At 36.7% G+C, this 19,019-nt stretch overlaps 1 protein-coding gene across 1 annotated transcript; it reads left to right on the forward strand.

Moving 5' to 3' along the window:
• Window positions 1–17,879: 17,879 nt before the first annotated feature.
• LOC128128008 (uncharacterized mitochondrial protein AtMg00860-like) lies at window positions 17,880–18,314 on the forward strand. Its single transcript, XM_052766763.1, has one exon. The coding sequence runs from the start codon at window positions 17,880–17,882 to the stop codon at window positions 18,312–18,314; it is 435 nt and encodes a 144-aa protein (XP_052622723.1).
• The last annotated feature ends 705 nt before the right edge of the window (window positions 18,315–19,019 follow it).

Genomic DNA, 19,019 nt, shown 5'->3' on the forward strand with positions numbered 1-19,019 from the left:
ATATATTGAGCTCACTATAAACAATGCTCTGATACCAATCTGTCACACCCCACAACTGGAATGGCGGAAACGTTCTAGGGTGGATGACCTCATGTCAAGTATCACAACATATGCAGTATAGTAATCAAAGTACAATAACAATTGCATTAATAGTAATAGTTTTAAATAGTTTACATCACATAAAAACATCAAAGTAATACAAGTAATAATATAGGTGCAGCTTGGTACTAAACTGTCTTCACCAAAAGCTGCTGGGATGTACCTATCTATTGCTGACCTGAGAATACAAGTTATTTGAAAGCGAGTATCAGCATTTTTATAAATGCTGGTGAGTTCATAAGTATTTAGTGTCATTTTATTCGAATAAATTTATAAAAAAGTAGTAGTTTAGAATCAACGGTGTATTAGAGTCCTTTCTAGAAAATCCTATATTTTCTAAGTAAAAGCAGTCTTTTACCAAGACTCGACAGTGTTATGTTTTAAAGAGAATTCCCTTGAAATGTTATTATTACCAAAATACGGTATTTGACTTTAAAGAAGGTAGAAGGAAATCACAAGTAAAAACATTAGGGAAAATAAGATATGCCTCAGCAGGAAAGACAGTTGAGTAAGGCAAAAAAATCATAGACTCCAGGAGAGCATCGAAAGAAACGACGCGCCTGGCTCAGTCTAACGAAAGGAGACATAGACCCTAGACAATATCAAATGAAAGATAGAGTTAGCAAGGTCTAAAAAAGTGAGCACAGACCCCGGACAGTATCAAATGAATGATACGTCTAGCAAGGTCTAAAAAGAGTGAACACAGTCTCCATACAGTATCAAATGAATGATACGTCTAGCAAGGTCTAAAACAAAGGGTGATTTTAAGTGTGTTGTTTTAGAAATACAGTGTTAATTTCCCGTTATGTTAAGGCCAAGAATTATAAGGTAACCCCGAGATACTCGTAACCATACTGATAGACACTATAGAACTTGACGCCCTGCAAGCGTCGGAAAGAATGTGACATTTGTCACCCCTTGGCTTGGTAGGTCGTGGACTGTAACTAGCAGTCAGGGTGAGGGGTGTCAATCCCGTATAGATCTACACATACAATGCCTGCTTTCCCTATAGGAGACTCTGGTTACCAACTTGACAACGGAGAAGGCCGTGTCCTGAAGATGCATCTCATATAGTGAGTTCTGATGTAAATATTGGGCTAATGATAGAGAATCACAAATACACTGACCGACGTAAACCTATATGTCTATACATGTATACATAATATATAATTAATGACCAAACGACCTTCGGACGGATATCCGATCCCACAAGACCACATCCCAGCGAGGAATAGGAAATAGGGCGAACTAGCCTTCCTAAGTCCGTTAAACATTATTTATATAGCTATACAAGTATAGGTATACATTTAACTAAGTAGAAACATTTAATGAAGTTGAAGTGTTTAATGAAGTAGAGGCATTTCACAAGTAGAAGCGTTAAAAAGTAGAAGCGTATCACGAAGTAGAACCGTTAACAAGTAGAAGCGTGTCACGAAGTAGAAGCGTTAATAAGTAGAAGCGTATCACTAAGTAGAAGCGTTAATAAGTAGAAGCGTCTGACGAAGTAAAAGCGTATCACGAAGTATAACGAAGCAATAAGTAGAAGTATAACGAAGTAGGAACATTAACTAAGTAGAAGTATAACGAAGCAGTAGTATCTAACAAAGTAGGACTATCAAAACATGGAAGAAAACTTTGATGTAAACTTTGGAAAACCTTTATAGTTAAGAAAATCATGACTTGGTATTCTTTTGTAAAATAAGTTTGAAAACCTTTAGAAACCCTTGAAAATCTTTCATAAACAAGTTTTGATTATAACTTTGATAAAACAATATAAGTAAAGAAAAACCTTTGTTTAAAATGCTGCAGAAACTGAATTTTGAAATTAAACAAACAGTGCGACAGACAATTTGGGAAAAGCTTTGAACAAGTAAAAACGTTTTAGAAGACCATTTACAGTATCATACTTGGTAAAACAGTTAACAGTGTGATAAATCCTTGTGCATGCGGGTTATCAATCACATGTGATTGATATGATAACTGGCATGTTTTAACTTGTATTCCCCCCCATAAAAGCATGTAAAAACACTTAAAAGGTTCATTCAGGGGTATGAACTCACCTGTTGTAAGTGGATCGAACGAAGGCGCCCGTTGGGTGCTCGGTGTCAAGTAAAGACTTCAACACACTTAGTGACCTATTAACATATGATGACATATGTTTACATACAATTATTAAATATATTACTAATTAAACATGTATACGCATCCTAAAGTGCAGAAAACACTTTGATTAAGTGTTAGGGGTGTCACGGGTAACATCTATGGGTATGTATGGCCTAGATAGGGAGTTTACTCTTCAAGAGTAAACTTTTTATAGAGTTCACGGCCCTAAGACCACCTCCCCATGAGTGTACGGCCGTAAACTCATGGTGGGGGTGTTCTAGTATGCTAAATGGTCTTATCTCACTCATAGAATTAGGCTAGGTCCAAATATATGGCAGATGAAGGGGTTTAAAGCTCTAAATGGACCATTTGAGGAGTTTACGGCCCTAAACAAGGAGTTTACAGCCATAAGCTCCTATATACATATTCTTTTTGTGTTTTAAGGTCTTAAATGGTAGGAAATAAAGTTCTATGCATTTATCCATGTCAAATGGGGGTGTTAGTGCATCATTTGGCCACCTTTTGGGAGTTTACGGCCCATTGTGACAACCCGATATTTCAAGACGATATGATGGAACGCAAGTCAAATTAAGGTCAAAATCTAACTTTCCTAAAATCTTATTTGGGGTAAATAAAGTAGAAGGAATAGTATCAAGGTTTCCAAGCATATAAAGAATGCTAAAATCCGAGTTATAACGAAGGAGTTATGACCATTCTAAGTTTTTCCGACAGAAAAACGACAATACGAAGTTACGTAAAACTCGAATCGGAGATCGAGCGACTTTTGGCCGAAATGACCTAAACGAGAATTGAAGGTCTCGTCAATGGTATTTCAGCGGTAAAAAGTCTAGCAAAAACCGACGTCAAATAAAGATGTTATGAACTTTTAAAGAAATTTCTTAATCATGTCATTTTAATAAATAAATAATAAAAATTATTTCATAATTTGCCAGCGGAATCTAAACGAAAGTTGTAGATCATAGTCTCACCTTCACGGGGATATAAAGAACGTCGAAAACGGAGTTCGTATGAAGGAGATATGAATTTTTGAAGTTTAATTAAAATAATTATAAATTTAATTAAAAACCCCCGGTATTATCCGAAGGGGAGTCATCGGATAGGACTGAAGTACCCCCTGCGTACCTTCGTACGCCCCGCGTACTGAGATCAAGGGCCTCGGATCGTCCACGTCGCCCTATCTGAGGCATCCGACCCGTCCGACCCGTCCGAAGCGCCCGACCCGTCCGACCCGCCGACCCGTCCGACCCGCCGTCCCATCCGACCCGCCTCCCCAGCAACCCGTCCCATCCGAAGCCGAGGCAGTCGAGGCTTCGGTCATGCATGACGTACGCGTACGCGCTGCGTACGAGCGTATGCCCCGCATACCGAGGCGGTTCAGCCTTCCTATAAATAGGATGCGAGGCTTTCCGAAATATTTGCTCAATTCTTCTCTTTTCTCTTGCGTCTTGCCTCGTTTTCCGTGCCCGTTCAAACCCGAAGCTCTGGCCTTTTTGCTCAAGTCCCGAGGGTCGATTTTACTCCCAAGATTCCCGAGAATCCCGAGAAAAATCTGTTTCCCGAGACGAAACTCTGCCCGGTTTTCCATCTCGCTATCTTCAAACTTTCAGGTGAGTTCCTACCCCTATAATCCACACTTTTAAATGTTTTATGAATATTTTTATATGCTTTTAAGGGGGGGATACAAGTAAAACACACGATGATTATCGTATGTTATATAAAGTTTCGTTTTATACTTTTTATCAACGGAATCGCATGTGATTTATAATCATTATAAAGAAACTTTCGTGTGCAAAATGTATCACGATAATATCATATCTTTCGGAAATTGAAAAGTGTTGTTATTTATATATAAATCAAACACTCCGCTTATACTGTATGTATATGTGTCCACCTTTGGTACTACAAACATACGATTATTTTGGTACGAAAAACATCAATATTTTAGGATACTTCTTGTTAATAAATCAATCATATCTGATTTATAACTAGTATACAAATAGATTCACTACAAGATCAACAGTTTCACTAAACATATTACTTCAAATGACTTTCTTAAACGTTTTTACATGATTAAAACTCGTTATCAAACTGTCTTACATACTGTAAGCTTCCTTTCAAAATCGGTTACAAAGGTGTTTTCAAACAATGGTTTTACGTGTACTTAAACTGTCTTATCATACAAAATACTTTCAATCATTTTATAAACTGACATCAAGTCACAAATCTTTGTTAGACTTTTCAACGGTTTTACAAAACTTCTTTATGCTTTTATATTATAAATTGCATGCCTCTATATGTATAGTTATATAAGAAATGTTTAAAAGACTTAGAAAGGCTATCCACCCTATTTCCTTTTCGCGCCTTGAGATGTGGTCTGGTGGGATATTGGGTATTCGTCCGAAAGTCGTTTAAATATTAGTTATATATCATGTATACATATATGGTCATAAATGTTCCATCAGTTAATTTAGTTCCGATACAAATAGATATCAATGGTGTATAAACCTACTTGGTCACTCATCAATTACATCCTAGTAAACTATTATAGGAATAGTTTAGAGTAAACAAAACATTTTCACTACTACAAGAAATTACACCAGAGTCAGTTCATTCATGTGTCCGGACTACATGTTATATGAAGGAATACTTTTACATGAATACTTATACATGAATACTTTTACATAAACATTATATGGCAAATTATTACTACATGTTATATCAATGAATACTTATACATGAATACTTTTACATAAACATTATATGGCAAATTACTACTACATGTTATATGAAGGAATACTTTTACATGAATACTTATACATGAATACTTTTACATAGACATTATATGGCAATTTAATATTACATGTTATATGTCTAGATACGGTTATATTGTTCGCCTTTCTATCTTTACCTTGTGATTTAATCACATCATCGACGAGGTAGACTAGGACTTTATCTCCTAGTACCACATCATACTTTGAGGGACTAACCATTCCGACAACCACTGCTAGCTACAGAGGTAAATGAACAATCTACGGATGTTCTAGGTTGATACCATCGTGGGTATACATAAGGGACTAACTATTCCTAAACCCGGCTGTTAGCAACAGAGGTAAATGAACAATCTACGGATGTTTTAAAGTTGATACCATTTCAGGTATACTTAAGGGGCTACTAATAAGAGTTAAACAAGGAAAAACCATCACATTTTCAAGAGATGCGTACTTTCAAAACATTCGAGTCTTGGTAGAAGACTACTTTTATACTAGTAGGAAATATGGGATTTTCTAGAGCTTTTCATACTTATACTAAATGTTTCATCATTCATTTACCAGTTTTTCATATCAACTAATGAAAGCAATGACATTAAATACTTATGAACTCACCAGCTTAAATGCTGATCTACTCTTTCAAAATAACTTGTATTCTCAGGTTACAAATAGACAGGTGTCGATACAAGGTTTAGAGAAGACGGAGCAGTCAAGACTCGTCTTTTATTTTGATAAGTTATCATCATGTCTTGTACTATGAAAGAAAACACTTGTAACTAAAATTATACTATTAATGCAATGGATGATGTTGTTGCTTGTTTACTACTTTACATTGTTGTTGATATTATACATGACGTCCTCCGCCCCAGAACGTTTCCGCCGTTCTTGGTTTTGGGGTGTGACAGATTGGTATCAGAGCATTGTTTATAGTGAATTGAGTATATCAACCCATAAAAGATATACTAACTATAAATACAATGGGATTAAAAATACTCTGATTTAGAGTATATACTTTAAATAATAAGATGTTTAAGTAAGTATACGTGCTGCATTCATACTAAAATCAGTGTCACTAGGACAGTACAAGAGAATTACGATTGTTGGGCAACACAAGTAGGCTTAGAGACATATGGTCAAAACTGGGAAGATATAGCCTGATCGCCTATATTATCCGAGGGTTGACTAGCATGTGCCTGAGTTTAAGTGTGTAGTCGCAGCAATGCTAAAATCTTACCAACCCTACCACAATGAGAACAATAGAACATAACATTAAAATTAAAATACTATAGGAGTATTTGGTGTTACTATAAGTACTTTATACTTGAGAATTTAAAACAGGATCCTCATTACTAAGTTGATAGTTGCTAAGTGGATACACTATGGCTACATGTAATTAGGATGTTATAGACTTAGAATCAGTGATAATTTTGCCTTACCTCTATTCTGTGTGAATTTGGAAATAAGGTCACTTATTCGAAGGTCTATCCTGTTTAGATTACACATAGCTGGTATGCACTTCACAAATAGCGATGTAACTAATAAGGGTTTTTCTAAATAATTATCTAGATAGTTCGTCTAATAATTATCCACTTACCCTAAATTCTCGCATAGAAATCATAGTTGGACTCCATCCCCTCGGCAACCAGTATCTTCCGAATGAAGTCATAGCTGGTTGGTTTGGAGAAGAACCAGAGAATGATCATCCTATCCCTTTGGATGATCACCATGATGAAAACCTTTCAGTCGATGCTAATTCCGAGCTAGAGGTTGAGAACCTACCCCGAGCAACTCCCTTTCCAATTCCTAACCCTCGTCCGGCTCTTCATGGCCCGACGCCTGATTCGGTGGAATGCTTGGAAACATGGAGCCAAGAACAAGATCAGCCCATGCCATTTATTGGCGACCGAAACTTTTACGACTTGAGCAATGGGGGCTCAGCAGATAGAGTCTTGCCAATCTTGGTCCGCAGAGAGGCCCGAAATGAGATTCAAGGCAGGACAACCCTACATTAGATTGCAGAAGTAGGCGCCTATGCTAGAATGCATACCCTCCACACCACTCATCTAGAAGATGCTCACAAGAGATCAGAAAGAAACCATGAGAACCTGCTGCAAACACTAGCTGAAAACCCGAGCCAAAGTCATAGAGCTCCAAGTACGCCAGAGGGTGTACTAGAGACACCTACTTAACATGGAACGTCAATTGGTTGAACTAAGAATTCACCAGAGGAATTACCGTCGCCAGTAGTAGACGCTTTACTTTATTTCCCTTATAAAAAGAGGAATCGTATTTTTCTGTCTATGCCTGATGTGGCATTTTCTATGAAATTATCTGGTACCGTAAGTACTTTAGTTAGGTCTTTATGCTGTCAGGAACTATCTCCTGTGGATATGATGTAAGACCTTTATAAGGTCATTTTCCTGAACCTTTACGCCGTAAATATCCAAGATATTGACAGCCGACTAACTTTTGTGTCATTTCCTTCATTCAAGTACTCTTATCATACTCTCATTGGAGTCTATCTAAAACTTGCTTTAGTTAAGTCATTGGACCATAGCAAGTTAAATACGGAGACGTTTCCAAGTCTCTTTCAGTGGTTGGATCTTTGTTATTCACCAATCCACGATACCTCAACTGGTACGACAAACGTCTTGAGAACATTCTACGAATTTACCTCTATTCATTACTAGGACTACATCATAGGGATGTAGGTCAAACCTTCGCGAACATACTTTCATTCTGTACTAGGACTGCATCATAGAGATGTAGGTCAAACTTTCGAGAACATCGTCGTACTCTTTACATGAACAATCCAAATACATCAGGGTCAACCCTTTATACACACACTTCCATCCAGCACTAGGACTGCATCATAGGGATGTAGGTCAATCCTTCAAGAACATACTTCTATTATTTACATGAACGATCGAAGTACGTCTAGGTTCAACCGTACTCGCTCACAAATTCATTTTTCTTTTCATGTAACAGAATCATGTCTCCGAAGAAAAACGATCAACCCATCTACCAAACACCAACTCTTCAGATTGATGCAGCTACCTTTCAAGCTGCAGTCTCGGCTGCCGTGTCAGCTGTTCTGACCCTCCTTAACGCTAACAACGCGAATGTTAGCAGGATCGTTAACAATAATTCCAATCCAAGTAACAGTCAAGTACCTCAACGAGAAACAAACTACCACGACACCCCGAATCCCAAGCGCAAGAATAACAAACGAAAGCTCTGGGCTAAGACTAAAGGCAAATCACCCCAAGGGACGAGCAAAAGACAACAACATGTGGCAACCTTCGCAGCCACGACTTCTGTACCTCATACTACCATCCCTAACCCGGCCAAACAGTATGCTGGCAATCTCCCAAAGTGTAACAAATGCAAATATCACCATCATGGATTTTGTCGGAAAATGCAGTGGTTAAACTGCAATAAAAAGGGACACACCGTCCGTTACTTCAAGAGTCGGATCCAACACATTACTTCAACCACCAATGCCGAAATCTCTCGAATATGCCATCTATGTGGCGTAATGGGACACTTCAAGAGGGACTGTCCAACAGAGGAGAATGATGGTGAATCCGGAAGAATTTGACCTCATGATGGAAAGAGTCAACGAAGGACCCTACTATAGTATAGGTTCACTTCCAACCGTCAGTAATATGTATGTTTTTATAAACCATCTAGAACTAGTGCAACTAGAGTCTTACCTTTTGCGAGATCCTGTTTGTATAGGAATTCTCGTCCTGCGTATACTTGTCTTTTGTAGTATATCATATTCGCAGCAATAGTCTTGTGGTAAATCTAAAGTACCGAAACTCTGTTGATGGTTGCACGGTTGTTTTGTCTGTAAACATCTTTTGTTCAAATCTAATGTCTTTAAGTTTCCTTATGATTACGACATTATCATACTGCTTGATTCAATTCTATCCTCACAAAAACAGTTTCATACGTACATCTATTCCTCCAAAATCGTCCTTCTAGCAAAACCGTTATTCCGGAACAACAAAGTACTCGTTCATAGAGCACCTCATGTTTCTCATCCTCTCCAAAGAGAAATTTAGCAAACCGCCCGAAGTGCCACTCGTTCAATATGTCAAGTTCAATCCAAAGACCCATACGGTTGATCTATTGTTGAAGAATGTATACATAGGGGTAGTATATAATCAAGGTTCTACAGGTTTAGAATTGATGATTCCACTCTAACTTCTTTTCCTCATTGGGATGTGAGCTTAAAGAAGAATGATTTATTCGACTACCTTTTCAATCTTAATTATATACGACTCGTATACGCGAAACTGAAATTGATGAACCAGGTATGAGTTCTACTATGAACTTCAGGACGGAGAATGCCCAAGATTTACAAGTGATTAGGCTACCATGCGAATAAACTTAGAAGCCAACACGTGCCCTTTCTGTCGAGTGGGACAAGAAAGTCAGATAGAACAAAAGTGCCTATTCTTTTTCCTTAAGTCATGAGTAATCATACTTTATTTTAGATCTTCACGTCATCTACTCAACCACAAGGTTATGACTTCATAATCAGTATGAATTGGTTTTGTACTTATACAAGAGGAAAGGTCACTGCCTATACCTCGAGTCAGCTTAAGATGCAGGAAGTTAACTATACAGCACATAATCTTGAGTCAGGGACAGCGGTAATTGTATGGAAGATCTGGAGGCACTACTTGTAGGATACAAGATGTACTATCCTCACAGTCCACAAAAACATTCAACATACGTTCGACCAAGAAGAGTTGTCATGACAGTAAAGTCAAACTAAAGAAGCAGAGCCGTTCCCCATTAGTGAAAGGTTCGCTGGAAGGCCATGCGAGGGTCTAAATTCACTTAGGAATACAAAAGATCAAATAAAAGTTCTATCTGTAGCGTAGTATCAATTCTGCTTAACCTCTAATTTCGGGACGAAATTCCCTCTAACGGGGGGATGATGTGACAACCCGATATTTCAAGACGATATGATGGAACGCAAGTCAAATTAAAGTCAAAATTTAACTTTCCTAAAATCTTATTTGGGGTAAATAAAGTAGAAGGAATAGTATCAAGGTTTCCAAGCATATAAACAACGCTAAAATCCGAGTTATAACGAAGGAGTTATGACCATTCTAAGTTTTTCCGACAGAAATACGACAATACGAAGTTACGTAAAACTCGAATCGGAGATCGAGCGACTTTTGGCCGAAATGACCTAAACGAGAATTGAAGGTCTCGTCAATGGTATTTCAGCGGTAAAAAGTCTAGCAAAAACCGACGTCAAATAAAGATGTTATGAATTTTTAAAGAAATTTCTTAATCACGTCATTTTAATAAATAAATAATAAAAATTATTTCATAATTTGCCAGCGGAATCTAAACGAAAGTTGTAGATCATAGTCTCACCTTCGCGGGGATATAAAGAACGTCGAAAACGGAGTTCGTATGAAGGAGATATGAATTTTTGAAGTTTAATTAAAATAATTATAAATTTAATTAAAAACCCCCGGTATTATCCGAAGGGGAGTCATCGGATAGGACCGAAGTACGCCCTGCGTACCTTCGTACGCCCCGCGTACTGAGATCAAGGGCCTTGGATCGTCCACGTCGCCCTATCTGAGGCATCCGACCCGTCCGACCCGTCCGAAGCGCCCGACCCGTCCGACCCGCCGACCCGTCCGACCCGCCGTCCCATCCGACCCGCCTCCCCAGCAACCCGTCCCATCCGAAGCCGAGGCAGTCGAGGCTTCGGTCATGCATGACGTACGCGTACGTGCTGCGTACGAGCGCACGCCCCGCGTACCGAGGCGGTTCAGCCTTCCTATAAATAGGATGCGAGGCTTTCCGAAATATTTGCTCAATTCTTCTCTTTTCTCTTGCGTCTTGCCTCGTTTTCCGTGCCCGTTCAAACCCGAAGCTCTCGCCTTTTTGCTCAAGTTCCGAGGGTCGATTTTACTCCCAAGATTCCCGAGAATGCCGAGAAAAATCTGTTTCCCGAGACGAAACTCTGCCCGGTTTTCCATCTCGCTATCTTCAAACTTTCAGGTGAGTTCATACCCCTATAATCCACACTTTTAAATGTTTTATGAATATTTTTATATGCTTTTAAGGGGGGGGGATACAAGTAAAACACACGATGATTATCGTATGTTATATAAAGTTTCGTTTTATACTTTTTATCAACGGAATCACATGTGATTTATAATCATTATAAAGAAACTTTCGTGTGCAAAATGTATCACGATAATATCATATCGTTCGGAAATTGAAAAGTGTTGTTATTTATATATAAATCAAACACTCCGCTTATACTGTATGTATATGTGTCCACCTTTGGTACTACAAACATACGATTATTTTGGTACGAAAAACATCAATATTTTAGGATACTTCTTGTTAATAAATCAATCATATGTGATTTAGAACTAGTATACAAATAGATTCACTACAAGATCAACAGTTTCACTAAACATATTACTTCAAATGACTTTCTTAAACGTTTTTACATGATTAAAACTCGTTATCAAACTGTCTTACATACTGTAAGCTTCCTTTCAAAATCGGTTACAAAGGTGTTTTCAAACAATGGTTTTACGTGTACTTAAACTGTCTTATCAAACAAAATACTTTCAATCATTTTATAAACTGACATCAAGTCACAAATCTTTATTAGACTTTTCAACGGTTTTACAAAACTTCTTTATGCTTTTATATTATAAATTGCATGCCTCTATATGTATAGTTATATAAGAAATGTTTAAAAGACTTAGAAAGGCTATCCACCCTATTTCCTTTTCGCGCCTTGAGATGTGGTCTGGTGGGATATTGGGTATTCGTCCGAAAGTCGTTTAAATATTAGTTATATATCATGTATACATATATGGTCATAAATGTTCCATCAGTTAATTTAGTTCCGATACAAATAGATATCAATGGTGTATAAACCTACTTGGTCACTCATCAATTACATCCTAGTAAACTATTATAGGAATAGTTTAGAGTAAACAAAACATTTTCACTACTACAAGAAATTACACCAGATTCAGTTCATTCATGGGTCCAGACTACATGTTATATGAAGGAATACTTTTACATGAATACTTATACATGAATACTTTTACATAAACATTATATGGCAAATTATTACTACATGTTATATCAATGAATACTTATACATGAATACTTTTACATAAACATTATATGGCAAATTACTACTACATGTTATATGAAGGAATACTCTTACATGAATACTTATACATGAATACTTTTACATAGACATTATATGGCAATTTAATATTACATGTTATATGTCTAGATACGGTTATATTGTTCGCCTTTCTATCTTTACCTTGTGTTTTAATCACATCATCGACGAGGTAGACTGGGACTTTATCTCCTAGTACCACATCATACTTTGATGGACTAACCATTCCGACAACCACTGCTAGCTACAGAGGTAAATGAACAATCTTCGGATGTTCTAGGTTGATACCATCATGGGTATACATAAGGGACTAACTATTCCTAAACCCGGCTGTTAGCAACAGAGGTAAATGAACAATCTACGGATGTTTTAAAGTTGATACCATTTCAGGTATACTTAAGGGGCTACTAATAAGAGTTAAACAAGGAAAAACCATCACATTTTCAAGAGATGCGTACTTTCAAAACATTCGAGTCTTGGTAGAAGACTACTTTTATACTAGTAGGAAATATAGGATTTTCTAGAGCTTTTCATACTTATACTAAATGTTTCATCATTCATTTACCAGTTTTTCATATCAACTAATGAAAGCAATGACATTAAATACTTATGAACTCACCAGCTTAAATGCTGATCTACTCTTTCAAAATAACTTGTATTCTCAGGTTACAAATAGACAGCTGTCGATACAAGGTTTAGAGAAGACGGAGCAGTCAAGACTCGTCTTTTATTTTGATAAGTTATCATCATGTCTTGTACTATGAAAGAAAACACTTGTAACTAAAATTATACTATTAATGCAATGGATGATGTTGTTGCTTGTTTACTACTTTACATTGTTGTTGATATTATACATGACGTCCTCCGCCCCAGAACGTTTCCGCCGTTCTTGGTTTTGGGGTGTGACACCCATGGACCAATTCTAGGGGGTTTACAGCCGTAAAATCCTATTTCCCTAGATTAATTGATGTTTAATGTCTTTACTACAATGGGGGTTTCTTCTAGACATTTTCCAAGGGCATAGGAGGTGTTTGATGGCATTGCTAACATCTTAAAAGGTGTTCACGGCCTATGAAGAGGGGTTTACGGTCCAAGAGTGTTTTTGGGCCATAAACTCAAGTTTACTCTCCATAACATATGGTTTTGGTGTTCTAAGCTCGAAGGTGTAAGTCCACAAGTCATATCTAATCCCTAGGGTAGTTTAGAGGGGTTTTGGGGCTTAAAAACCCCACCTAAGGGTGTTCACGGTCCAAGAGTATTCTTGGGCCGTAAACACATAATCTTGCCCCTATTTGATGTCTTCAACACGAATTTGCATGCTAACTAAGCTATATAACAAGTTAGGATAGATTACTTACTAGTTTAGGGCTTGAAACGGGCGTTTTTGGCTCGAAAACAAGTTGTAGAGAGAGAGTGGAAAGAGTGTGATTGAAGTCCACTCCACCTTATATAGGGGTTGTGCTTGTGGCTCAGTGGAAATCTACCCAATATTGACATTAAACGGGGCTTTTGGTCGCACCCAATTAAATTGTCTTATTTTGACTTGGTAGCAACTAAAACTTTTCAAGGGAATATTGTGGTGCTTCTAATTTATTTTAACCCTTAAAAAGTCATTATAAAAGTCCCAATTTAATGAACCTCTTCCAAAAGGTTAATGGACAATTAATAAAGCGAGGCTTATTAATGGAAGGAGGGGTTAAATATGACGGAATAAATTTCGGGTTGTCACATTTTCCATTCGTCGCAAAGATTCGTTATTGATGTTTTCTTCTTTTAGAGCCTCAAGTTGAGTTTCTCTAATTTGTGTGGCAAAGTTAGAATGGATAGTTATGGTTAATGCTCGTACCCAATGGGGTTTAATATATTCTTTCCGACTCAAGGTATCTGCTACCACGTTTGCCTTTCCGGGATGATAATGAATCTCACATTCGTAATCATTCAATAATTCAACACATCTTCGTTGTCTCATATTTTGGTCTAAGATGTGCTGGAGACTCTTGTGGTCGTAAGTTGGATAAGTACGTAGTTATACCCTATGTCATAAAGATATTGCATTAATAGGAAATCCTATTGAAAGTTGACTATATATTTTATAGTCAGGTCTAGTTACATACTAAAAACATATGACGATGTTTAGATCGGTTAAGTTGGATATCTGGTAGTCTCATTTTGGGGTGTGTGTCAGATTGGAATGGAAAGTAGATCTCTATTTTGTGGAACTATTAGGTGTCAATGTATAGTTTACGTATCAGAGTATATCTAGTATTCCTTTGGACAACCATATAGGGTAGGTCCGATAAGGAAACTGAAACAATATGCTTGGTCATCTATTAGAGTAGGATGGCAACACTTGATGTTCTATATAGTCTTAAAAACTACATTGCTAGAGTTATAACCAACATACATTGATAAAATGGGATACGATATTCATCAAATATTCTAAAGGATTGGATAACTTTATGACTTACACTGGCAAGGTGATTCTTCAGGTAAGGTGATTCTTCTAGATAACCATGAAATAAGATTTTTGAGAAATAATTAAGGATGGGTATATATGGTTGTAGTAGCTCATACACACACACACACACACACACACACATATATATATATATATATATATATATATATATATATATATATTCTTTGGACTATATATCTACATCGCTTGGTAATAGTTGGTTTTACATGTTTGATAATTCAAGGATTATTATCATAATAATATTGGAAGAGTGAAATCCCGAAGTGTCTCACCTAGTTTTCCAACCCTGCTTAATCAAATTATACGCATCACATGTAACAGGGCTAAAGGTGCTGGAACTTGATTATGATTCCAAGTGATTAAGAGACAACTTGTAATACTTTTCAGGACGGTAGGTCTGTATGCCGTAACTTGTGTTGTTTATAGATTAAGATGTCGTAAGAGTTTTTTTTACACGTCTTGATTCTAAGATATTTTTAATAAACAAAAAAGTTTCCACATAATGTTTTAGGTGCTGTTTGTTTTTTGGAAAAAAACATCTTCAGACCTCTTATTGTTGCGCGGCGCAGCACACGCGCAACACTTTTCTTCTAGTAGTTGTTTCTTTTTTAGAAGTCTTCAGAGTCTAAAACCTCTGCGCGTGCTCTGTTTGTGCAGCACTTGTACTGTCTCTTCCAACCTCTTCCAGCCTCTTCTTCTTTTTTTTTCTTGCTGAATTTTTTCTTATATGTTGTTGAAATTTTATTTCATTATTTTTTTACTAAATATCTTTATTTTTTTTTGTTGAAATATCATTATTTTTTACTGAATTATCATTAATTTTTTCCGAAATGTTATACATTATAAAACTTTCTGTATTTAAAAACTATTTTTGATTTATAAAATTAGTTTATTTTAATTTTTTAATATCTACATCAGTATGCGGATGTTAAAAACAAACAAACATGCTTCCTATTACAGTCTGCAGCCGTTTGGTTCACCTCTTCTACTGCAAAGGGTTGCAGAGGTAGTCCGCAGACTTCATGAATTTTTGCTTCAGAAAATCCAACAACACGTTATTATACTAGGATTTTCCGAAAATAAAGATGATATGATTTTAGGAGTGTAAAGAACTTTTTTTTTTTTTTAAAATATTAGATATCACATAGATGAAAATAAATTTATTCACATTGTATTTAAAATATAAAGTAGATTATATATACCTTTCCTTTTTTTCACAATTAACTTGTTGCAGTTATCAGTTTTATAGTTGAGACTATTCATATATGATATGCCTTTTTGGGAATCAGATTTATGACTTATATTAAACCTCAACAACCTTCTTTCCGTATCTAATACATGCATCATAAAAGCTAGGATAGTCCTATCAAATTCCTTTGATTTTTCCAAGTAACATAAATTTAACTACCTGGAGACATACCAAAAGTAGATAATATACCTTCAATGGCTAAAAAATATCACAAACACTTTCTATTTCATAATCACCTTTAAACTCATCATTATAAGAAAAAGTATGACTCAAAATTACAATTATACTACTTAAAACTTTTATACCTCCATCCACACCTACGAATCTGTTATTATGTAAAAAAGATTACATCAATTATTAATGAGATCAAGATATAGGGTAATGCATAACATTAAAAGATTTTAATAATGGAACTAAATTGTACTCGTTAATCTCAAAAAGGTCCGCATTAATAAACAAATTGGATGCGTCAAAATAAGATGAAACTGCACCAAAAATAGTAAAAGTATCAAATAAAAAAACACATTTTATGTACACAGTAAATAATTGACTAATAACATAAACCATTCCAAATATTGAGTGTAGAAAATTGGCTAATTAAAATAAAACAAAGTATTTTTTGTCAAAAAAATCTGATAGTTCATGGGCTTCAACTCCAAACAAAGTAAGCTTAAGCAGTCTACCCCTACAATAACAAGGAAATTACTTTAAAATAGCAAAAAACATATATATGAGAAATATCACATAAAAAACATTAAAGAGTTCACTCTATTTTGCGTAAGGTCAACTTCATGTTGTGACTTGATGGATTTAGATTAGATGTGTCTAGTGTACGTCGTGATATGACATGACCGATAACACAAATTGGTCGAGCAAGTTCGTTATAGAATTGAAGTGGAGTCAACGCAAATTGTTGGAGCAAGTTTGTTGTAGAATTGAAGTAAAATAACTAACCCTAACACAAATTGTTCGAGTAAGTTTTTTTTTAGAATTGAACTACAGTCAACAAAACAAAACCATGATGTCGACCCATAAAATCAAAATATTTCTTAAGAAGAGTTTTTAACTGTAACACAATTTGTTGGTTTTGGATAGTCATACTAAAACCTTCACTTGTTGTAGCCAAGTTTGGCTTTTATATATTTCATAAGTTTCTCTAAATTTTAGAAGATGTTTAACCTATAGAAGTTACTATTGAAAACATGAGCTTCGATTTTTTTGCCTTTTAAAAAATACCATGTTCTCAAATAATATTGTCTATGTAAATGTAAATAATAAACGTTGTACATAACCATTTCATCCATAATAATTAGTTCAATCGATAACACTTCTTTCTAATTTTGGGTATAAATTTCCACATCCTCAACACTCGAACCTTAAATATTTTATCATGTGATACTACTCCAATGTCTTGTAAGTAAGTAACTACTCGGATGTCTTATAAACCTTGTTCATATATGGTGACAAATCCGGTACGAATCTTCACAAAGATGCAAGAACTTCTTTGGAGATGCAAGAACTTCTTAGTCAACAAAGTGAATCACTGTACAAGGGGTTCACAAAGCCAACCTTCTCGCCCTAGAGAGCTCCGGTCTTATTCGTAAAGAAGAACGATGGAACATTTTGCATGTGCATTGATTAACGATAACTAAATAAACTCACTGTAAAAAACCGATACCCCCTTCCCCGGATCGACAACCTATTCAATCAGCTACAAGGATCATGTTACTTCTCAAAGATAGATCTTTGATCCCGGTATCACCAATTACGGGTCCGGGAGGAAGACGTCCCCAAGACCGCATTCCGAGCCCACTACGGTTACTATGAATTCGTAGTAATGCCCTTTGGTCTAACAAATGTGTCTGTGACATTTATAGACTTAATGAACAGAGTGTGTTGATCTACCTAGACAAATTCATGATAGTATTTATTAATGACATACTAGTCTACACATGAAGTATGGAAGAACATAGTCAACACCCGTGGCAAGTATTGGAAACATTAAGGGTAGAGAAGCTATATGAAAAGCTCTCCAAATGCAAATTCTGGATCCGAAAAGTGGATTCCTTAGTTCAAGCAGTGAGTGAAGAAGGAAAACACATCGACTCTTCCAAAATCAAGGCAACTGAAGGTTGGGCAACACCAAGTACCCCAATGGATATCAAGCTATTCTTAGGCCTCGTGGGTTACTGTGGGAGGTTCACACAGAATTTCTCCAAAATCGCTAAGCCATTCATCGCCCTAACCCAGAAGGGTGTAACCTTCACCTGGGAGAGGAAACAAGAGGTTGCTTTCCAAACCTTGAAACATGCTTTATCCAGCGCCCCGGTCTGGTCTTTCCTAGAAGGTATCGAAGATTTCGTGGTCTATTGTGACGTATACAATCATGGATGATGTTGCGTACTCATGTAGCGAGGAAAGGTCATAGCCTACACATCAAGACAACTAAAGAACCACGAGGTGAACTACACCACACATGATCTTGAGCTGGGAAAAGTAGTGTTCGCTCTAAATATCTAGAGGCACTACCTTTATGGAACAAAATGCTCCATTTACACGGATCAGAAGAGCCTACAACACATTTTAAACCAAAAGGAGCTCAACATGAGGCAAAGGCGATGGCTAGAGCTATTGAACGACTATGAGTGTGAAATTCATTATCATCTGGGCAAGACCAACGTAGTAGCAGGTGCCCTGAGCCATAAAGAATACTCGGGTCATCGAGTAAAGTCACTAACCATGACCATCCATTAGCACCTATCTTCGCAAATCAAAGAGGCTCAACAGGAATCCTTAAAACCTGAAAATGTCATAGGTGAAGCCTTGTGAGGGATGGATAAGAACCTTACAGTCAAGGATGACTGAGCATACTACCTCATGGACCGAATCTGGACACCGAAGTTTGGTGGGTGTAGACACGTTGTCATGAATGAAGCCCACAAGACAAAATACTCCTTTCATCCGGGTTCCAACAAGATGTATCAGGATCTCAGGAAGCTTTATTAGTGGCCAAACATGAAAGTCGAGATCGCAACCTATGAGGGAAAGGGTCTGACTTGTCCCAAGGTTAAGGTCCAATATCAAAATCCCTCAGGTTTA

The sequence above is a fragment of the Lactuca sativa genome, chromosome 1, assembly GCF_002870075.4.
Source record: "Lactuca sativa cultivar Salinas chromosome 1, Lsat_Salinas_v11, whole genome shotgun sequence".
Lineage (NCBI taxonomy): Eukaryota > Viridiplantae > Streptophyta > Magnoliopsida > Asterales > Asteraceae > Lactuca > Lactuca sativa.

Coding starts and splice junctions, on each gene's coding strand:
- LOC128128008 (XM_052766763.1), top strand. CDS start 17,880: ATGGAAGAACATAGTCAACACCCGTGGCAAGTATTGGAAACATTAAGG.